The sequence below is a fragment of the Narcine bancroftii genome, chromosome 5 (assembly GCF_036971445.1).
Source record: "Narcine bancroftii isolate sNarBan1 chromosome 5, sNarBan1.hap1, whole genome shotgun sequence".
NCBI lineage: Eukaryota > Metazoa > Chordata > Chondrichthyes > Torpediniformes > Narcinidae > Narcine > Narcine bancroftii.
In genome coordinates this window covers 192,002,491-192,025,290 of record NC_091473.1, presented here as the reverse complement: position 1 = coordinate 192,025,290, position 22,800 = coordinate 192,002,491, and the positions used below count along the sequence as shown (strand labels likewise).

The following is a 22,800-nucleotide window of genomic DNA, read 5'->3' as shown; positions in this document are numbered from 1 at the left end:
GAATCACAGGGGTTTGCCTGCACCAGCAAGCGCTGTTGTTTTTGTTGCTGCCGGTGCTTTTAATAGTTGCTGCTTTTGTCAAATTCTTTGGCGCTTTAGCTACAATATTGCAGTGATTAGTATTTGTGAACTGAGATCAAGAACTTTTTTTGAGAATGAAGTGGTCATTAAAGGAAAAGGAGAAAAAAAATTTTTAAAAAGGTTTCTGCTCAGTCACTAATAAGGTTGTAATTGAATTTCGAAAGATTTTACAAAACAATTTTGTTGCTAGTATTCATAGAATCTAATAAATATTACATTTAAGCAATTTACAACTATATTTATCATGTATTATTCTATATATTTTTTCAAATATTGCTAATTTGTGGTGGGGGAGGGGTTGACTCCATGAGTTACGGCACTGGGTGACACCAATCCTAGTGATGTCACTGGCCTTGGGCCTCCCACCCTTGTCCCTGTGTTCCACCTTCTTTGCCTCTCCCCTTCTCCCCCTCCACCCCACAACCCCCCCACTCCAATGAACCCGGCCGGCCGGCCACCCGCCTGTGAGATGCATTTCTAATTTTACATGAAACTGGAAACAAATCTCCAAACTTAATTTGTTCTTTATTTATCTACATCAAAACACACCAATGTTTATTTGGAAAAAAAAAAGGCAAATAAGGACATGTCCGGTGACCGGGACGATTTCTAGCTGCTAGTCAGCAAGGCTTGTTCAGAAAGTAAGGAGGCTTTGCTTAGTGGACGCAGAATGGTGGGTTCATTTTCTGCATGGAGATCAGATGTCAGTGGTGTTCCCGTGGGAATCTGTTCTGGGATCTCTCCCCTTGGTGATTTTTTTGTTTTGGAAATGACCTAGATGACCAAATGGAAGGGTGGGGTTAGTTAGTTTGCGGATGATGCAAAGGTTGGCGGTGCTGGAGAGCTGGTAGGATGCAGAGCTGGGCAGATGGAGTTCAACCCATAAAAGTGTGAGGTAGTTTATTTCAGTCGGTCACAGTTGAAGGCAGATTGCAATGTGACTGGGTGAACTTTGAGCAGTGTGGACGGACTGGGAGATCTTGGGGTCCCTGTCCACAGGACACTCTTAAGCTGCCGCACAGGTTGACAGTGTTGTTAAGAAGGCCATATGATGTGTTGGGCTTCATTTAACCATGGGATAGCTGTTCCAGCTATTTGTCTAGACGCCACCCCCCCTACTTGGAATATTGTGTTCAGTTCTGGTCACCTCTTTTCAGGAAGGATGTAGATGCTATGGAGAGATTTACAAGGATAGTGCCTGATTTGGAGAGTACGCCTTATGAGGATGGGTTGAGTGAACTTGGACGTTTCTCCTTGGGGCGAAAAGGATGAGGGGGTGACCCGATAGTGGTGTACAAAATGATACGAGGCATTGATTGTGTAGAGGCTTTTCCCCAGGGTTGAAATGGCTAACACTAGGGCAAAATAGTTTTAAGGTGCTTGGGGGTAAATACGGGGGTGGGGGGGGGGTTGTAAGAGGTTGAGTTCTTTACACTGGGAGTCGTGGTGCTGGTGGTGGAGGAAGAGGCACAATTAGATCATATGAAAGACTAGATAAATGGAACTGAGAAAAATGGAGGGTTATGTACTAGGGAAATTCCAGGCAGTTGGTAGAGTAGGTGATAATGTTGGCTCAAAGGGCCTGTAGATTTTTTAATGTTCTAAAGTTCCAGTCAACACACAGGAGCTTCCCTCAATTGAAGGCCAATGTTAGGTGGATGGTGGCGGGGTTCCGGCTGCTGGTACCACGGTGACCAGCCCCAGTGATGAGAAGAGAGGATACTCCGCTCTGTCAGTGTCGTGGCGTGGGAAGTACCTATTCGTCCTCAGACGAGCAGTAGTGGTAGGCAGTTGCAATCATCTCCACCGTTCTACCCTCGCCTTTGCCCAAGGTTTTGCAGCAATCATGCAACCCGTTCATTGGCTGGTCTTCGGGAAGCGCGGGGATCACCGGACGGGGATCCTGGATGTCCGCTGGCGTGGTGTCCTGAGCTGGGCTCAGGGGGAGAGGGGAGAGGGTCGGGTCGACGCTGCCGCCATTGCCCCCCTCCTCCATTCCCTCTGCAGCACTCAGCGAGAAATCTTCGCCAGGCAACCTCTCATCTTCATGGGTCTCCAGGTGCTGGTGGGTTTTAGGGGAGGTCACCCGTTCCACTATGTCTTCACAGATCTGCATAGATTCCCTCAATGTGCCAAGCTCCTCTCCTCTGCAGGGTTCCCCTTCTTCCTCCGAGCCCCTGCCGGAATCTCTTGGGTTAGGGATGCTGGAGTCAATTTTGTCCAGAGGGCAAGCAATGGATGAATCCTCCTTGGACTCCTCCTGTGGTCCACACGGTTCACTCTGGCCCTTGTAACTTTGGTCAGCCTCTCCCTGAAGAGATGATGTCTCTTGGTCCTCTGTCAGTGGTTTACTGTCATTTCCTGGGCCCGAGGCTTCCAGACGAGAGACAAGTCGACCCTCCACCTCTTCCTCTCCAGGTGACCCCTCTTGCTCAGCCACCTCCACTCCGTTACTGTCCCCTTGCCATGCACCCACTGAAGGTGTTGCTGCTGGTATATCGCCCTGGACTTGCAAGAGGTTGCTTGGAGTCTGGACATCCTTGGGTGAATCTTCGTGTTCCAAAGCGGCGAGGTTCTCTTCGCCCGTCTGCTGGTCGATTGGGGTTTCAGGTGCCTCTTCCTCGGCTTGGGTGTCGTCCACGGGCTTCACACACACTTCTGTTTGCAACCCACCCTCCTCCAGGGCCAAACCTCCAGCCCCATCAGAATCACTCCCCTCTTCAGGAACAGGCTCATCCCGGGGGCCTGGCTCACTGGAGCCCCCAGGTAGCCCATCCTCCGTCGGCTTCATATTGGGATGCTCTTCTTCACAAGGGCTAGCATCGCCTTGAACCTCACTTGTTTGGGAGGGAGGTGTGTGGGATGGGCCTGTGACCTCTGGTGACTCGGCCTGCGAAAGGCACTCTGAAATCGGCGATACTGTGGGTTGGCTCGGCGTGTCCAGAGCTTCCTCTGAAGAGACCCTCAGCGGAGGGTCCTCGTCCAAGGACGGGACGTCTGGCGACTTCATGCAGTCTTCCCATCTGGACTGTTCTTCCTCCATGCCCTCAGTGAGAGCAGGCTCCAGGACCTCCTCTGAGGGAAGGGCTGCCCCCTCCCCGCCATCTGCCTCATTTTCACCAAACTTCTCTTCATCTTCAACCTGCTCGGGCTGGGCGAGTGGAGCGGATCTCACCAAGGGAAGGTCCTCATCAGCTAGTCCCCCCTCCACGTCACAGGCAGATCCCCCCTCCTGGCCGCACACTAGTTCCTGGGCCTCCAGCTCAGCCACTTCTGCTGGGATTCCCTCCTGGTCAATCCGGTCATCTTGTCCTTTGACTGAGCTCAAAATGGTCTCCGATATCTCCTCTCTCACTGGCTCCTCACGGTGGACCTCTCCCACTGAGAGATGTTGGTCCTCATTTGGGGTCACCTCCTGTTCCTGGTCCACAGAGACTGCGGCTGTCTCTTCCACGCTCAGTTCCTCAGATACCTCCTCCTTGGTCTCTGTCCCAGGTCCCACCTCCTCCTTGCCCCTGTCCTCGGGCTGTTCCTGAACAGAATCCCTGGGGGAAGGCACTTCCTCGGCGGCTGAGGTTCCCTGAGCTGCCGCCTCCTCCTCCTCCTCCTTCTCCAGTTCTGCTACTGGCTGCTTGGTCGGTGCTGCCTCTGAGCTCTCAATGGTTTCCAATATCTCTGCCCTCACTGACTCCTCTCCCGCGGGCACATGTTGGTCCTCGGCTGGGGTCACCTCCTCTTTGGGCACCTCTGGAAGCTTCTCCTCTGCTGTGACTTCTGCCATCTCGTCCATGCACGGTTCCCCAGATACCTCCGCCTTGGTCTCTGTCCCCAGGACCACCTCCTCCTTGCCCTTCTCCTCGGGCTGTTCCTGAACAGAGTCTCGGGAGGAAGGCGCTTCCTCGGCAGCCGAGATTCCATGCGCTGCCACCTCCTCCTCTGGTTCTGCTACTGGCTGCTCGGTCGGTACTGACTCTGAGCTCTCAATGGTCTCCGCTATCTCCTCTCTCGCCGACTCCTCTCCTGCGGACACAAGTTGGTCCTCGGACGGGGTCACCTCCTCTTCCTTGACCCCGAGAATCAACTTCTCCTCCACTGCGACCTCCGCCATCTCCTCCACACATGGTTCCCCAGATTCCCCCTCCTTGGTCTCTGTCCCAGGGCCCACCTCCTCCTTGCCCCTCTCCTCAGGCTGTTCCTGAACAGAGTCTCTGGGGGAAGGCTCTTCCTTGGTGGCCGAGGTTCCCTGTGCTGCTGCCTCCTCCTCCAGTTCTGCTACCAGCTGCTCAGTCGGCGATGCCTCTGAGCTCTCAATGGTTTCCAATATCTCTGCCCTCGCTGACTCCTCTCCTGCGGACATATGTTGGTCCTCGGCCAGGGTTACCTCCTCTTCGGGCTCCTCTGGAAGCTTCTCCTCTGCTGCGATTTCTGCCATCTCCTCCATGCACGGTTCCCCAGATACCTCCTCCTTGGTCTCTGTCCCCGGGACCACCTCCTCCTTGCCCCTCTCCTCGAGCTGTTCCTGAACAGAGTCTCTGGGGGAAGGCGCTTCCTCATCAGCCGAGATTCCCTGCACTGCCACCTTCTCCTTCGGTTCTGCTACCGGCTGCTCGGTCAGTACTGACTCTGAGCTCTCAATGGTCTCCGTTATCTCCTCTCTCACCGACTCCTCTCCTGCGGACACATGTTGGTCCTCGGCTGGGGTCACCTCCTCTTCAGGCTCTTCCGGAAGCTTCTCCTCTGCTGTGACTTCTGCCATCTCCTCCATGCATGGTTCCCCAGATACCTCCTCCTTGGTCTCTGTCCCCGGGACCACCTCCTCCTTGCCCCTCTCCTCGGGCTTTTCCTGAACAGAGTCTCTGAGGGAAGGCGCTTCCTCGGCAGCCGAGATTCCCTGTGCTGCCGCCTCCTCCTCTGGTTCTGCTACCGGCTGCTCGGTCAGTACTGACTCTGAGCTCTCAATGGTCTCTGCTATCTCCTCTCTCGCCGACTCCTCTCCCTCAGACACAAGTTGGTCCTCGGCCGGGGTCACCTCCTCTTCCTTGTCCCCGAGAATCAACTTCTCCTCCGCTGTGACCTCTGCCGTCTCCTCCACACATGGTTCCCCAGATTCCCCCTCCTTGGTCTCAGTCCCTGGAACAACTTCCTCCTCAGGGTGTTCCTGAACAGAGTCTCTGAGGGAAGGCGCTTCCTCGGCAGCCGATGTTCCCTGAGCTGCCGCCTCCTCCTCCTCTGGTTCTGCTACCGGCTGCTCGGTCAGTGCTGCCTCTGAGCTCTCAATGGTCTCCGCTATCTCCTCTCTCGCCGACTCCTCTCCCTCAGACACAAGTTGGTCCTCGGCCGGGGTCACCTCCTCTTCCTTGTCCCCGAGAATCAACTTCTCCTCCGCTGTGACCTCTGCCGTCTCCTCCACACATGGTTCCCCAGATTCCCCCTCCTTGGTCTCAGTCCCTGGAACAACTTCCTCCTCAGGGTGTTCCTGAACAGAGTCTCTGAGGGAAGGCGCTTCCTCGGCAGCCGATGTTCCCTGAGCTGCCGCCTCCTCCTCCTCTGGTTCTGCTACTGGCTGCTCGGTCAGTGCTGCCTCTGAGCTCTCAATGGTTTCCGATATCTCTTCTCTCACCAACTCCTCTCCTGTGGACACATGTTGGTTCTCAGTCAGGGTCTCCTCCTCCTCTTCCTTGTCCCCAAGGATCTTCTCCTCCTCTGCTGGGACCTCCGCCATCTCTTCCACACATGGTTCCACAGATACCTCCTCCTTGGTCTCTGTCCCTGGGATCACCTCCTCCTCAGGCTGTTGCAGAACAGAGTCTTTAGGGGAAGAACCCTCGGCTGCTGAAGACTCCAATGTCACCATTTCCATCTTGGTAACTGGTTCCTTGGACTCTGGTTCTCCTGGGGTAGGTTGGGCTGCATCAGGCTCCTCCATCCTGGTCACTTCTTCCCCCTGCTCCTGATCACTCTTGCTGGCCAGTTCTCCCTGTGGCTCAGGTTCAGTGCTGGGCTCGGCTTCACTGGCCCCTAGTGGGACTTCCTCCACTGCCCCCTCACCACTTCCCTCCTCGTCTCCACACATGGTGGCTTCTTGCGGCTTCGGCTCATCTAGGACCTCCTGTGCCACCATTTCCTCTTTCTCCTGTCCAGCCACTGGCTGTTCAGTCGGCACTGCCTCTGAGCTCTCTATGGTCTCCGCTATCTCCTCTTTCACCAACTCCTCTCCCATGGACACATGTTGGTCCTCAGCTGGGGTCACCTCCTCTTCCAGATCCTGGTCATCAAACCTTTCCTCTGCTGTGACCTCCGCTGTCTCCTCCATGCATGGTTCCCCAGATACCTGTTCCTTGGTCTCTGTCCCTGGGACCACCTCCTCCTCAAGCTGTTCCTGAACAAAGTCTCCGGGGAAAGTCACCTCCTCTGCCGCCGAAGTTCCAGGCACTGCCATCTCCTTCTCCTGTCCAGCCACCAGCTGCTTAGTCGACGCTACCTCTGCGCTCTCACTGGTCTCAGCTATCTCCTCTCTCGCAGACTCCTCTCCTGCAGACACATGTTGGTCCTCAGCCGGGGTCCCCTCCTTTTCATTCTCTTCTGGGAGCTTCACCTCTGCTGTGACTTCCGCCGTCTCTTCCACACATGGTTCCTCAGGAACTTCCTCTTTGGTCTCTGTCCCAGGGACCACCTCCTTCTCACCCCTCTCTTCGGGCTGTTCCTGAACAGAATCTCTGGGGGAAGGTGTCTCCTCAGCTGTCGAAATTTGTGGCGCCACCATCTCCTCCTCCTGCCCTAGTCTAGCCACCAGCTGCTCGGTCGGCACTGCCTCTGCCCTCTCGATTGTCTCCGCTATCTCCTCTTTCACTGACTCCTCTCCCATGGACACAAGTTGGTCCTCGGCTGGGGTCACCTCCTCTTCCTTGTCCCCAAGAATCTTCTCCTCCTCCGCTGGGACCTCTGTCGTCTCCTCCATGCACAGTTCCCCAGATACGTCCTCCTTGGTCTCTGTCCCTGAGACTACCTCCTCTTCGGGCTGTTGCAGAACAAAGTCTTCAGGGGAAGACACTTCCTTGGGTGCCAAAGTTCCAGGCGTCACTGTCTCCTCCTCCTGTCCGGCCACCGGCTGCTCGGTCTGTGCTGCCTCTGAGCTCTCAATGGTCTCCGCTATCTTCTCTCTCGCTGGCTCCTCACAGTGGACCTCTCCCACTGAGAGATGTTGGTCCTCAGTTGGGGTCACCTCCAGTTCCTGGTCCACAGAGACTGCAGCTGTCTCCTCCACACACAGTTCCCCAGATACCTCCTCCTCGGTCTCTGTTCCTGGGACCACTTCCTCCTCCGGCTGTTCTTGGACAGAGTCTCTGGGAGAAGGCATCTCCTTGGCGGCCGAAGCTCTAGGCACTGCCACCTCCTCCTCCACTTTTCCAGCCACTGGCTTCTCGGTCGGTGCTGCCTCTGAGCTCTCAATAGTCTCTGTTATCTCCTCTCTCACCGACTCCTCTCCCACGGAGAGATGAGGTTCCTCAGCCAGGGTCCCCTCCTCTTTGGGCTCCTCTGGAAGTTTCTCCTCTGCTGTGACCTCTGCCATCTCCTCCACACACTGTTCCCCAGATACCTCCTCCTTGATCTCTGTCCCTGGGACCACCTCCTCCTCAGGCTGTTCCCGAACAGAGTCTCCTGGGGAAGTTATCTCCTCAGCAGCTGAAGCTCCAGGCGCCACCGTCTCATCCTCCTCCTCCTGTCTGGCCACTGGCTGCTCGGTCAGCACTGCCTCTGCCCTCTCAATGGTCTCTGCTATCTCCTCTCTCACTGACTCCTCTCCTGTGGAGAGATGATGTTCTTCAGCTGGGGTCCCCGCCTCATCCTTGTCCCCGAGAATCTTCTCCTCCTCTGCTGAGACCTCCGCCGTCTCCTTCACACACGGTTCCCCAGATACCTCCTCCTTGGTATCTGTCCCTGGGACCACCTCCTCCTCAGGCTGTTGCAGAACACAGTCTTCAAGGGAAGACCCTTCCTCGGTCGCTAATGTCACAGTTTCCTTCTTAGTTACTGCTTCCTTAGACCCCGGTTCTCCTGGGGTAGGTTGGGCTGCGTCAGGCTCCTCCGTCACGGCCCCTTCTCCCCCCTGCCCCTGGTCGCTCTCGCTGGGCGGTTCTCCCTGTGGCCCGGGTTCAGCGCTGGACTTGGCCTCACTGACCCCCAGCGGGACTTCCTCCACTGCCCCCTCGCCACTTCCCCCCTCGTCTCCGCACACGGTGGCTTCTTGCGGCTTCAGCTCATCCAGGACCTCCTGCGCCGCCGTCTCCTCCTCCCGTTCCGGTACCGGCTGCTCGGTCGGCGCTGCCTCTGAGCTCTCTTTGGTCTCTGATATCTTTCTCAGCAACTCGTCGCAAATGACTTCTCCCGCGGACACATGTTGATCCTCGGCCGGGGTCACCTCCTCTTCCAGATCCTGGTCAAACCTCTCCTCTGCTGTGACCTCCGCCGTCTCCTCCACGCACGGTTCCTCAGGAAGCTCCTTCTTGGTCTCTGTCCCCGGGACCACCTCCTCCTCAGGCTGTTTCTGAACAGAGTCTCCGGGGGAAGGCGCTTCCTCGGCCACCGAAGTTCTAGGCGCCGCCGTATCCTCCTGTCCGGCCACCGGCTGCTCGGTCCGCGCTGCCTTTGAGCTCTCAATGGTTTCCGCTATTTCCTCTCTCACCGACTCCTCTCCTGCGGACACATGTTGGTCCTCGGCCGGGCTCCCCTCCTCTTCTTTCTCCTCTGGGAGCTTCTCCTCTTCTGTAACCGCCACACACGGTTCCCCAGGAACCTTCTCCCTGGTCTCTCTCCCTGGGACCACCTTTTCCTCGGGCTGTTCCTGAACAGAGTCCTCAGGGGAAGACCCCAATGTCACTGTTTCCTTCTCTTTTATTGGTGCCTTGGACCCCGGTTCTCCTGGGGTTGGTTGGGCTGCGTCAGGCTCCTCCGTCACGGCCACTTCTCCCCCCTGCCCCTGGTCGCTCTCGCTGGGCGGTTCTCCCTGTGGCCCGGGTTCAGTGCTGGACTTGGCCTCACTGACCCCCACTGGGACTTTCTCCACCGCCCCCTCGCCACTTCCCCCCTCGTCTCCGCACACGGTGGCTTCTTGCGGCTTCAGCTCATCCAGGACCTCCTGCGCCGCCGTCTCGTCCTCCCGTTCCGGTACCGGCTGCTCGGTCGGCGCTGCGTCTGAGCTTGCGTTGGTCCCCGCTATCTCCTCTCTCGCCGCCACAACTCCGAACAGCCCTCCCAAGGGGAGATGTTGGTTGGCGATCGAGGTCACCACTCCCTGTTTCTTGTCCTCGAGGAGACTCTCCTTCGCAGAGCCCGCGGCTGTTTCCACCGAAACATCCTCCCTCTTGTCCGTCTTTACCCCCTCCTTGTTTCTTTCGGCGGGGAGAGGGTCTGCGGGCAGCTTGGAGCTTCCTTCAACAGGGGATCCTTCCTTCGCGGCCACTCTCTCCTGGGACTTCAACTCTTCCTGGATCCGTTGGGCGGCCACCGGCTCCTCCGCCCCGGTCACCTCTCCCCCAAACTCCCGGGAGCTCCCACTGGGCTGTCCTTCTCGCTGGGCTCCCAGCGGGACGTCCTCCGCCGCCATCTCGCTGCTTCCACCCACGCCCGGCTTCGATGCATCCTCGCCGCCGGGCGGGACCCCCTGCGCTACCGTCTCCTCCTTTCCTGGCCCCGCTACCCGCTGCTGAGTCCGCGGTGCTTCCGAGCTCACGATGACCTTCGCGATCTCCTCTGCCGCCGGCTTCTCGCCAAGGACCTCTCCCGCGGGTTTCTGCTCGTCGGCGGCCGCCCTCACCACCTTTTCCTGGTCACCGTCCAGTTTCTTCTCGGCGGCCGCCTGCTCAGGTTCCCGATCACCCCGCTCCTCTTTCATCGGCTCGGGACTCTGTGCGGGGGACGCCGAGAAGGGCGGAGCGGGCTGGCTTCCCTTGGCGTCCAGCGGGGTCCCGGCAGTGTCCCCTGCGGTATCCAACTGCGGCTGCTCGGTCTCTGGGGGCGGCTGTCTCTCCGGTTTGGAGAGCAGCTTGGTCTCTGGGACCTTGCCCTCCCTCGGAGCCGTCTCATCTCGGCTGGGAATGCCAGGGCCCCGGTCACCCTTTGGACGTTCCTCGGGCTCCTTCCCTGCGCCGGTACCATCACCTGACCCAGTCCCGCCCGCCGCCGACTGCGGGGTGCCCGCTGCCATGACCTTGTCTCCTCGACTCGCGGAGGGCTCTGGTTCAGCCACGTCGTCCCGCTCCCTCGATCCCAACGCGCTGACCGTTCGAGTTCTCCAGATGTAGCCGCTCCCCAGTCGCGAAGGTCCCTTCCCGCTTGGAAATCCCAACTCGACGTCTGGCAATGTCAAACAAGCACAAGTAAGCGATATCCCCCCCAGGGCTCCATTATGCACCATATGGCTATCACACTGGGGATTATAGCGCACCAGTAGGCTATTCGGCCCTACCCGTCCCGTTTCCCCCGCTGAACCAGCTTGGCCAATCTCCCTCGGAACCGTTTCTATCCTGGTACCTGTCTTTTTTTAAACATATATAGATATATAAAGGGTGAAAGGGGAACGTGGTGGGAGTGCGGAGCGAGCTACCCGCTGAAACGGTGAACCCGAGCTCCGTAGAATTTGGACGGGTACACGGACTGAGGGGCGTGGGTGCAGGACAGTGGGACGAGACAGAAACAAACGTTCATCACGGACCAGAAGGGACGAACGGCCTGTTTCTAAATTTAGACATAGCGGCCAGCGAGCGGGACCGGCGTTCGAATCCCGCGCTGTCTGACAGGAGTTGGTACGTTCTCCCCGTATCCGTGTGGGTTTCCCCGGGGGGGGGGGCTTCGATTTCCTCCCACCGTTCAAAACCTACCGCGGGGGGGTGTTGGTTAAAGGGGTATCATTCAAAACAAATTTAGACATACAGGCCATGTCCAATTTACACCTCGTTAACCGACACACTCAGTAGGTTTCGAACGGTGGGAGGAAACCGGAGGCCTCCCCCCCCCGGGGGAAACCCCACGCAGACACCGGGAGAACGTACGAACTCCTTACGGACATCGCGGGATTCGAACCCCCATCCCCGATGCCCGGCGTTGTAAAGGCGTCGCGCTCACAGCCGCGCCGCCCTGTAACCTGCTGACAAATTCCATTCATCCACAGTTGTCCCCTGCCTCTGCCACTCCCTCTGGCCGTTCCTTCCACGGACGTAGGAAGAAGGTAGGTGGGGGGTGCTCTCCTTTAACCCGACCCCCCCCACCACACACACACACACACACACACACTGATGCTGGAGGAACTCAGCCCGTCTGGCAGCGTCCACAGGAGGTAAAAACATGGACATTTCGGGCCCGAGGAAGAGGTGAGCAAAAAGCAGGCAGGCGTCTTATTTGCAGAAGAGATGAGGGGAGGGTGAGTCCAGACCAATAGCCAAAAAGGTGTTAATGGATATGATGAGAGGTGAGACTTGATTTTGCATCTGTGGAAGGGGACGGAGGGAAATGGGGAAAGGAGGAAAGGAGACGGGGAAGGTTTAACAGAAATCGATTATAATGCCATCCGGTTAAAGGGTGCCCAGGTGGAAGACCCTATCGTTGAATGGTCCCTACACGAAGGCTTTGCCGTCAGTCTCTGGCAGTGGTTCTCGACCTTTTTCTTTCCACTCACATCCCACTTTAAGTAATCCCTAGGCCATCGGTGCTCTGTGATTAGTTGGGGATTGCTTAAAGGTGGGAGGTGAATGGGAAGAAAGGGTGTGAAATCCACTGTTGAAATCGTCCCTCATTGACATGCACGGTCTCAGATCTCCAAAGGAAATGCGTCAACGACAATTTTTCTCAAGCAAAATATTTCAGTGACAATTGGGTCGAGAGCAGTGGTTCTCAATCTTCCCTTTCAACTCACACCCCACCTTAAGCAATCCCTAACTGATCACAGAGCACTGATGACACGGGGATTACTTAAAAGTGGGATGTGAATGGAAAGACAAAGGTTGAGAACCACTGGTCTAAGGTTCCACGCGAGGCGCAATCAGACCAAGAGCATCCGACTCCCTTACCTCGATACCCGGCCGCTAAGTTCATCCTGTCCGCTTCGCTGTTCAACAGGGCTCTGCGTGAGCCAGAGAGAGGAAGAAGATATTAAAAAAAACAGACGTCATTGAGCTCAAATCTGTCCCATCTCCTTCACCGCCTGCAGGCCCTCCAGACCAACTGATGCATAGAGAGACCCCAAACACAGGTGTTAGTAGCCTAGTTACCAGTGGCGTTCCGCGGTGTGGGGGTGGGGGGGGGGGGGGCGGCGTCGGTGTTGGGGCCGCTTTGTTGTATATAAAGGATTTAGATTATGGGATGGATGGGTTTATGGCTAAATTGGCAGATGATACCAATATAGGTGGTGCTGAAGATATTCAAAAGGCCGCAGAGACTTGAATAGGGCAAAGAGATGGGAGATGAAATACGGTGTTGGAAGGGCACGGTCATGCACTTCGGTCGAAGAAATAAATGGGCAGACTATGGGGAGAAAATTCTAAATTCTGAGGTGCAGAGGGTCTTGGGAGTCCTGGTGCAGGATTCCCTAAAGGTTGACCCCCCAGGTTGTGAAGAAGGGGAATACAGTGTTGGCGTTCATTTCAGAGCGCAGGGATGTGATGTTGAGGCTCCAAAAAGCCATGGTGAGACCTCACTTGGAGAGACTGTGTTCCGTTTGGGCACCAAAAGATGTGCTGGGGGTTCAGAGAAGATTTACTAGAATGATACCAGGTATGAAAGGGTTAGTACATGAGGAACAATTGTCACTTCTTGGACTGGTCGGAGTACAGGAGGATGAATGGGGGGGGGGGGGGGGAACGACGACGACGACGGGACCTTATAGAAACATATTGAGGGCTGAAAGGCCTGAACAGAGCAGAAGTGGCCAGGGATGTTTCCCATGGTAGGGGAGTCTGGGACAAGAGGGCACAACTTCAGGATAAAAGGGCGTCGATTTAAAACGGAGATGCGGGAAAAAATCTCTTTAGTGGCGAGTCTGTGGAAGATGGTGCCACAGGCAGTTGTGGAAGCGAGGCCCGCCGGGTGGATTTAAGGCAGAGATGGACAGGGCGTCAAGGGTTACGGGGAGCAGGGCAGAGCGGGAGGATGGATCAGAATGGCGGGGAAGGCTGGATGGGCCGACGGGCCTACTCTTGTCCCTCTGCCTTGTGATCTACAACCCTGCCAATGGCAACGCCCAGAAATGCGGGGAGGAACTCAGCCAATCTCGCAGCATTCATCGGAGGGAAAGCAAAATTACCGACGGTTCAGAGCGCTCTCCAAACGGATGGCATTAACATTGACGACTCCGGTTTTCAGTTACCCTCTACCCTTCCCCATCTTCTTCCTCCTGTCCCCTTTTCTCTCTTTCCCTCAGTCCCCTTTCACAGAGCCAAAATCAATTCTCACCTCTCCTCTTATAATATCCGATTAACACATTTCGTTGATCTGGACCCCTCCTCTTCACCCCCCCCCCCCAACCCCCTTTCTTTCCCCAGCCTTTAACTTTTTTTTTCCACCTTGGGGAAGGGCTCAAGCCCGAAACGTCAGTCATATCTTTGCCTCCCATGGACGCTGCGAGACCGGCTGAGTTTCTCCAGAGTTTGCAACATTCACAGCCCCTGCAAAGAAACCCCCCCCCCCCCCCCGACAAATTGTGGCAAAAAGCAGTATGGAGCCTTATTTTTGATGATGGGCGTTGGCACAGCCACCAGCGATCGATCGTGAAAGGGGTTCGAATCCCGCAGTGCCTGGAAAGGGATTCTCCTCGATTCTGCGTGTGGTTTCCCAGGGGTGGGTTTGGGGGAGGGGTGGTCTCCAGTTTCTTCCCACAGTTCGAAACGTTCCGGGTTTTGTCATGGGTCGAAATGGCCTGTTACCGTGCTGATTGTTTAAATTATAAACGGGTCCTCAGATGCTGGGTTCGAACCCTCGGCGCAGACCCTCACTGGGTTCCAGGGAGAGTTAGTTGATAGGACCATTTCTCATGAGATTTGAAAAGAGGGGGGGGGGAGTGGGAGAGAGAAAAAGAGAGGGGGAGAGAGAGAAGGGGGGAAAAGGTGAGTAGAAAGGGAGAGGGGACGGAGAGATGAGGAGGAGGGGAGTGGGGTGGAGAATGCTGGTCACCGCTTCCCCCCCCCCCCCCCCCCCCCCTCCCCGACTCCGTCTTAGGGGAACTGTACACGGACGGATCGGCTGAATGTGAGGAAGATGGTTTGAGCGCGACTCTGGGAGTCATTCATCGAGAGTAAATCTGTGCTGAATGGTGCGAGCGCAGCCGGCACAAGAGCCCTTTGAAGGGCCGTTCTATTGTGGTGTTAATAACCCGTCCGGCTCCGGCGTGTGGGTCACAGAGACAGCGAGTGGAGGCCGAGCGTGACTCACTGGCCCACGTGTGTGTGTGTGTGAGAGAGAGACTTTCTGTATGAGACAGAGAGAGGCTTTATCTGTGTGTGTGTGTGAGTGTGCATGTGCTTGCGAGGGAGACTGTGGGGGGGGGGGGGGCGGTGTGCGCATGAGAAAGAGAGGGTGTGTGGGAGCGCACATGATAGACATACCCCTATGTGTGTGCGTTGCCTGCATGAGAGAGAGATTATCTTTGGGTATCTGTGTGTATTTGAGAATCTGTGTGAGAGTGAGTGTGTGTCTGTGAGTGATCGAGTGTGGGTGGGGGTGTCTGTGGGTGGGGGGAGAGAGAGTGCCTGTTTTCTCTGTCTCGGTATCACATGTCAGTTAAAAGAATTCGGCAAGTTTTATTCCTGGCGGATGAGAGACGCTCAAACAAACATTCCCAGGTCTCATCGCTGTGAAAGGCTTCGAGTTTGAAAAGGTGCCCCGGGTCCACCCCCCCACCCCCCACCTCTCTCCACGAAGCGATCCTCACATTTGCCACCAATGACCTCACTCCTATTCTCCAGTCTAGGGGAATTACATCATCGACGGGAGTGGCTTCCACCCCCCCCCCCCCCCCACAGTCCCACCGCGGACACATTAACCATTTAAACCCTGGACTCTGAACACCAAGGACGAGCGGCCAGCGCGCACGTCCCCGCGAAAGAAAGCATCAGAAGTGATGGGCGCCGGACGCTGGGAGGGGGCAGGCGGAGGGGACCCCGCTGCGAACTGGTCTTCGAAAAGGATTGGGGGGAAAAGACCCCAGGGAACTTCAGAGCGAGGGGGAACCCCTGCAGTTTCAATAGTCCCCTTCCACACCACAGCTGATGCAGGACAACAACGAACATCAGGAATAAGAGCAGGAGGCGGCCATTCGGCCTGTCGAGCCAGCTACACCATTCATTGGCTGATCTGATAACGGGCTCATCCCCACCCACCTGCCTTTCCCCCATATCCCTTAATTCCCCCCAATATTGTAAAAATCTATCCAACTTTGTCTTAAATCTATTTACTGAGGTTGCCATCCACTGCTTCAATGGGCAGTACCTCCTCATCTCTGTCTTAAATCTATTTCCCTGAATCTTGAGGCTCTGTCCCCTCATTCTCACCTCACCCACCAATGGGAACAACTTATCTATCTTATTGATGCCTTATTGATCTTATTGATTCTATAAGATCCTTTCTCATTCTAAATTCCAGTGAGTATGGTCCCAGATGACTCAATCTCTCCATAGGTTAACACTCTCATCTCTGGAAGCAACCAGGTGACCCCCCCCTGCACCGCTTCCAAAGTCACTCCATCCTTCCTCAAGTTAGGAGACTAGAACTGTACCTGGTTCTCCAGATGGGCCTCACCAAGGTCCAGTTGCAGCAAAACCTCCCTGCTTCTAAATCCAATCCCTCCAGCAATGGAAGCCAACATTCCAGTTGCCTTCTTGCCGACCTGCTGCACCTGCAAACTAATCTTCTGTGATTCATGCACAGGCCCCCCCAAGTCCTTCTTCCTCATCTCTGCATCGAGGTTGCCCTCCAACACAGAATCCTGGTGCTACTTATATGCCGCGGACCCGTTGGCATTGGAGCATGGAAATACGACAGCACAGTACATCCTCTTCAGCCCACCTATGTGAACCTACTCAACAATCTAAATCTTCCCTATCTCACACTCTCAACCCCTATTTTTCTTGCACCATTTAAGTGTCTTTTAAATGTTCCTAATGTTCCAGCCTCCACCACCACCCCTGGCAATGCATTTCAGGCACCCACAACTCTCTGTGTAAAAAAAAATTTAACTCTGATGTCTCCCCTAAGCTTTCCTCCCTTCACTTTGTCCACTAGTTTTTGTTATTCCTGCCCTGGGTAAAAGGTGTCAGCTATCCACTTTATCCATGCCTCTCATAATCTTGTAGACCTCAATAAAGTCCCCTCTCATCCTTCTTGAGCACCAGAGAAAAACTTTCACTCTGCTTACCCTGCCAAATAAGCCACATTCTCCAATTCAGCCAACATCCTGGTGAATCTCCTCTGCTCCATCTCCATAGCTGCCACATCCTTTCTGTGACCAGGTGACTCGAACCACCCACAACACTCCAAGAGTGGTCCAGCAAGAGTTCCCCCTGATTTTTGCTCCCACAGGCTCAGACCTGAAGTATTGGCTACCCTTTCGTTCCTACAGACGCTGCATGGCCTACTGAATTTCTCAGCATTTTTATGGAGCCCTGCAACCCTTCTTGTTGTAAATGGTCCCACCTTGAGGCGATTCCATTGCAAAGATCAGTATAGAGGATGTGATGATGAAATGGGGTAGGGCGTATTATACTGATTGCTTGCTATTGGCTATGGCTGGCCAGTGGGAAAGCATCTCCATCTGTTATACCAGTAGGTGCCGTATCTCTACACTCATAGCCAATAGCAAGCAGTCAGTATAATACGCCCTGCCCCATTTCATCATCACATCCTCTATACTGTGGGGGGGGGGGGAAGAGGAGGGGTCCAGAACAACGAAATGTGTTAATCGGATATTATAAGAGGAGAGGTGAGAATTGATTTTGGCTCTGTGAAAGGGGACTGAGGGAAAGAGAGAAAAGGGGACAGGAGGAAGAAGATGGGGAAGGGTAGAGGGTAACTGAAACCGGAGTCGTCAATGTTAATACACATGCCCCTCCACCCCCATTACATAATCACAGAAGTGACTAGCTGGGTCCTCCCAGAATGATGAGTTTCTGCCCATCTCTTCTCTGCCTCCATCTACATGTGCTCCAACCCCCCCCCCCCCACCCCAACCACTGACCACCACAAACACCTCCTGCAACAGGCTGGGATGGATGGCCCACATTGCTGCCGCTGCTCTGTTACGAGGTGGTTCAGATGGGCCAGATTAGCAGCAGGATCCTTTGGGAGAGATCTCGCCATGCATGGTTCAGTTAAATACCTGTAAGTGGCCACCTCGAGACTCAGTGCCAATTTCATCTGCATCAGGTGTCTCTGGTCCTCTAGGATTTGGTCCATTTTGGCTGTCAGGGACTCCTTCACCTTTTCCAGGTCTCCCACAGTGGTCTGGAGGAGGGAGGTCAGAGTCAAGTTTATCATCACCTGATTGCACAATCATTCCCCAGAGGCTGGGGAGAAGCCGTCCTCAACACCCCTCTCTCGAACTGAATCCTGGATTTCCCAGCAGTAAGACCAGTGTATGTCTAGATCAGAAGCAGAACATCGAGCACCATCAAACTGAGCACTGGCGTGCCACAGAGCTGGGTGCCCGGCCCACTCCTGTTCATGCTACTGACCCACAACTGCATGGCCACGTCCAGAAGTTTGCAGATGATGTGACAGTCGTTGGCCTCATCAACTACAGTGATGAGGTGGGAAATCTCATTAAAAGGTGCAAGTGCAACTACCTGAGTCTTAACGTGGACAAGATGGAGGAGATGATCCTGGACTTCAGGAGGACTGGGACCCTCCACCTTCCATTACACATCAACAACTCTATAGTGGAGAGCACTAAGTTCCTTGGAGTTCACTTAACTAGTGACCTATGGTGGACTCTCAACATCTCCTCACTGGTCAGGAACAGGCAACAGCAACTGCACTTGCTGAGAAGATTGAAGTGGGCAAGATCCTCCTGGATCTCTTCCCCCAACAGGAGCAGCTGAAAATGCAGTGTGCATGGTGGAAGGGGTCCTCGACGATAATGCTCCCCCTATTCAGACAATGATCCCGGGAGATCACGTTGATGGAGGGGAGAGAGACCCCCCACTCAGAGGGATTGGTCAGCTCCTGCCACCCCTCACCCCAATCCTCATTATCTATTTGACTCTTGAAAGATGTTCCCTTTGTGGGTGGGAGGGGCAACGGGGCTCAAGGCATTCACTGCCATCTGAGGGAAGTTTGGACCCACCTCAGAGTTAAATGTCCCCTCCCTAATCCTTACACTGTCTGCTCAATCGCAATAGTGGAAATATCTGCCCTCTCAGAATGATAGCTGTCCAAATAAGATCATCTTCCCATTCTTCTAAAATCTGAAGAATATAAATCGAATTCCTTGGGTCTCTGAGCCAGTACAACCCGGCCATCTCAGGAATCAGCCCAATGGCATAGACCAGTGGTTCTCAATGTTTATTTTCTCTCTACTCACAGACCGACCTCTTTAAGTAATCCCTTACTAACCACAGAGTGCCTGTGGCATAGGTGGTCTGGTTGGTGAGGGATTTAGATTAGATTTCAGATGTATTGTCAGAGTGTCTCCATGACATCATATACAACCCTGAGATTCTTTTTCCTGTTGACAAGGCAGAACTACCACTTACTGACTCAACATGCACGGGCAAACTATGCATTACAGACAGAATATCAATAAAGAGCCTTTAAAACTTCATCACTCAGAGAGTGGTGGTTGAGTGGAATGACCTTCCAGAAGAGATGGTTGCAGCAGGGTCAATTTTGTCATTTAAGAGGAGGTTGGATGAGTGCATGGATGTGAGGGGATTGGAGGGTTATGGACAGGGAGTAGAGGAGTTCACTTAAACTGGTGCAGACAAGAGGGGCTGAGATGGCCTGTTTCGGTACTGTAATTGTTATATGGTTATAAATGAGTCACTGATTGAGTTTGTGTTGAGGGGTCTGACGGTGGAGGGGGAGCAGCTGCTCTTGAACCCAGTGGGGATGAGTCTTGTGGCACCGCCACCTCTTTCACGAGGCAGCAGCGAGAACAGAGCGTGTGCCGGGAGGGGTGGGCCTATGGTGATCTCTGCTGCTCTCCCACATTATCGATGGTGGGGAGGGTTTTGCCTGTGATGTCCTGGGCTGGGTCCACCACCGTTTGCAGGGCTTTACCCTCAGGGGGTGTTTGTGATACCCACTTTCCATCACACAATCTGCAGAAATTTGCCAGGGTTTCTGGTGTCGGGGGAAGTAAAGGCCAATCGTGTGTTGGGTCCAGGAAAGACCCCCCGCCGAGATAGTGACTCTCAAGAACTTAAAATGTGCTCACCCTCTCCACCTTTGACCTCTGGTTTGCCCTTCCTGAAGCGTGGTATATGAGTGGGTGGGGGGGAGTGGAAGAGATTGAGAGCCACTGGTACAGATCGAATTCAATGGTGCGCACAACTCCCAGAATGGGCTCCCTGGAACCCGTGCAACTGCCACAAATCTCCCCCATCTCTCAACTCCAAGCTCTCTTTATTTAGGGCAGTGGTTCTCCGTTCACATCCAATGCCAGTGCTCTGTGGTTAGTAAGGGGTGGCATGCGAGTTGGGAAAAAAAAGGTTGTGAACCACTGGTTTAACGGACCGACCCGAGTTCTGCACCTCGGGACCCCTCTGCCTTGAGTCCCTCCTTCCCCACCCTCCCAAATATTCCCTCTGGGTTCACGAATTCTGGGTGTCTGCCGCAGGTTGATTCAGCGGGACTCAGAGCGGGTTACGGCAGGTCTGAGGGGGTTGGAACGGGACCCCGGGTAACGCCTTTAACTGGAGGCAGCCGGGCGATGGCCAGAGAGGAGCGGGGGCACTTTCATCTCTTTCTCTCCCACTCGTTTCTCCTCTCCTTCGCTCTATCCTTCATCCAGCCTCCCCGGGACTCCCATACCGAGGGACGGCCGGCTACGTTCACTCCGGTGGAGGTGTGAGCGCTGGGTCTTGAGTGAGGAGCTCTCCCCGGTCGCGGAGACAACGTTAACGCTTCAGTCAGCCTCCGCCGGCCGGTTATCTCGCGAAATTTAGTTTAGTGCCAAATTTCTCTGCCTTCGCTCCGCCGCCCCCCTTCCATTGCCCTGCCCGCGCTCCAACGCCCGCCGTGCGCCCCTTCGCCCGCACCCCTCCCCCACCTCTCCCCTCACACACACCCTCGCTGTTCAAGGCGATCCCTCACCCCTCCATCCTCGCCCTTCACCCCCTTCCCCGCCCCTCCCTCCCATCCTCACCCACCATCCTCGCCCTTCACCCCCTCTTCCTCGCCCCACCTCTCTCCTCACTCCACCTCCCCTCCACCCCCATCCTCCCCGCCTCTCCCCATCCTCTCGCCCCTCACTCCTGAACAAGTGTTGCCCAACAAGTGTCCGCCAACCTGAAGCTGCTGCATCTCCTGCTGCCTCGCCCGGTTCTGCTGCCGCAGCTTCTCCTCCATCAGCTTCCGCTTCTCCTTGAGTCCGTCCACCTCGCCCCGCAGCGCCTGCAGCCGCAGCCGGTGGCTCTTCGTCTCCTCCTTCATCGCCTCCTGCTGCAGGTCGGTGTCCACCACCGCCCGCTCCACCCTGGCCAGCTCTTCGCGGTAAAGCTCCCGCGCCTCGGTCCACCGCAGGCCCACCTCCCCGAGGCAGAACTCCAGATCCCGAGCAGAGAGAGCCGGCGCGGGGGCCGCGGCGCTCCGGACGCCCCGCTCCGCGCCACTCGCCAACTCCTTCAGCAGGGCGCCCCTCTCCTGCCTCTGCGACGCTTCCAGTTGCCCCAGCTCCTCCTGCAGCCTCCGCACCTGGCCTTGAAGCTCCTCCCGGCCCTCCTGCTCCTCCTCCAGCCACCCCTGCCTCTCGTCCAGTTCCATCTCGGCCGCGGAGCGGACGCGAGCCTCCCGCAAGCACTCCTCGGACACCCGGCGCATCTCCTCCAGCAGCGAGTCCCGTTGCAGGACCGCGCGGTCCGCCCCCCTCCAGCCCTCCGCTAGCTCTTGCCTCACCGCCGCCAGCAGCCCCTCCAACTCCTTCCGCCTCCCCCTGTCCAATTCGGGCTTCAGCGCTTCGATGTGCTCCCGCAGAGAGCGGTTCTCCTTCTCGAGGACCGCGACCCTCTGCAGGTACGACTCCAGGCGCTCGTTGAGCTCTCGCAGCTGCGCCGATTCCGTCCCCAGCCCCCACTGTCTCGCCATCGCCTCCATCTCGGACCCTCGCCCTGCTCCCCACTCCGCCGCCCTGGAAGACTGACGCCTGGATCCTTGGGGCAGGGAACTTAGAGCCGACCCCACCCGCTCCCTCCCCCTCTCCCACCCCCCCCCCCCCGCTCCCTCCCCCTCTCCCCCCGCTCTCTTCCCCCGCTCTCTCCCCCCTCGCTCCCTCCCCCTCTTACTCCTCCGCTCCCTCCCCCTCTACCCCCCCCGCTCCTTCTCCCCCTCCGATGACAGACGGACGCTACTCCTGAACAGGCGTGTACCATCCGCGACGCCTCCCTTTACAATGGAGGCTCCACCCTCTCCAACCCCCCACCTCTTCTACCAACTCTCACAACTCCACTGTGCCCCAACCAGTCCCTAATGCGACAACCTCCTCTGACCCCGACACCCCTCCCTGTCTCTGTCACCCCTCCCTGTCTCTGTCACCCCCCCCCCCCTCCGGTCCCCTACACCCCTCCCTGTCTTTATAACCCCCTCCGGTCCCCTACACCCCTCCCTGTCTCTATAACCCCCTCCGGTCCCCTACACCCCTCCCTGTCTCTGTCAACCACTCCGGTCCCCGACACCCCTCCGTCTCTATCACCCTCTCCGGTCGCCTACACCCCTCCGGTCCCCTACACCCCTCCCTGTCTCTCTCACCCCCTCGGGTCCCCCACACCCCTCCTTGTCTCTGAAATCCCGACCTCCCTCGCACACCTACCTCAACGACCATTCCCTCGTATATTCCAGCTCTTTAGTCATTCCCCGGTGTCCGTCAGCCCTTCTCCGCCCATGTCTAAAACTTTAGCCGCTGTCCCGGTCCATCACGGTGAGGATTGTGGTCAGACCTGCCCTCTAGCGAGTGTTCGTGGGGTGAAAATATCCGAGCAGAGATCAGTGTTACGCGCTGACCCGAAGAGGGCGGCACTGGGGCCAGGTGAACAGCCTTTGTGAATGGGCGAGATTTAATATTGACCAAACACCCCTGAACATTACAGCGTAGAAAACAGGCCGTTCAGCCCTTCTAGTCTGCACTGAACTATTATTCTCCCTAGTCCCACTGACCTGCACCCAGTCTACACCCCTCCCATCATGTACCTGTCCAAATTCCTCTGAATAGTGAATATTGAGCCTGTATTCACCACCTCAGCTCGTTCCACACTCTCTGTGTGAAGAAATTCCCCTTTCACCCTTAACCCCGAGCCCTCTGGTTTGCATCTCACCCAGTCTCAGTGGAAAAAAGCCTATTTAATCTGCCCATCCCCCTCATAAATTTTAATCTTCTGCGCTCAAGGGAATAAAGTCCTAAAGTGTTTAACCTTTCCCTGTAACTCCTTCCCTGAAGTCTGGGCAACGTCCTAGTAAATTGTCTCTGTGCCTTCGATATCTTTCCTATAGTCTGTGACCAAACTGCACATAATGCTCCAATTTTGG

General features: G+C 55.9%; 1 protein-coding gene across 2 annotated transcripts; it reads right to left on the bottom strand.

The window, feature by feature from the left end:
• Positions 1-587: 587 nt before the first annotated feature.
• Positions 588-22,153, bottom strand: LOC138764467 (fap1 adhesin-like). Of its 2 annotated transcripts, none has more exons than XM_069940434.1 (4): positions 22,088-22,153; positions 17,441-17,565; positions 12,144-12,196; positions 588-10,434 (listed from the first exon to the last, which is right to left on the bottom strand). In XM_069940434.1, exons 1-4 carry the CDS (start codon positions 22,097-22,099, stop codon positions 1,838-1,840), a joined length of 8,787 nt encoding a protein of 2,928 aa, XP_069796535.1. In that variant the 5' UTR covers positions 22,100-22,153; the 3' UTR covers positions 588-1,837. The 2 variants fall into 2 exon arrangements, with proteins under 2 accessions (XP_069796535.1, XP_069796534.1); XM_069940433.1 differs by lacking the exon at positions 22,088-22,153 and adding an exon at positions 20,572-21,418.
• Between the last annotated feature and the right edge of the window lie 647 nt (positions 22,154-22,800).

Coding starts and splice junctions, on each gene's coding strand:
- LOC138764467 (XM_069940433.1), bottom strand. CDS start 21,375: ATGGAGGCGATGGCGAGACAGTGGGGGCTGGGGACGGAATCGGCGCAG. Junction 17,566..20,571: donor AGGAGATGCAGCAGCTTCAG/GTTGGCGGACAC, acceptor TCCCTCCTCCAG/ACCACTGTGGGAGACCTGGA. Junction 12,197..17,440: donor CTCGAGGTGGCCACTTACAG/GTATTTAACTGA, acceptor TGGCTCACGCAG/AGCCCTGTTGAACAGCGAAG.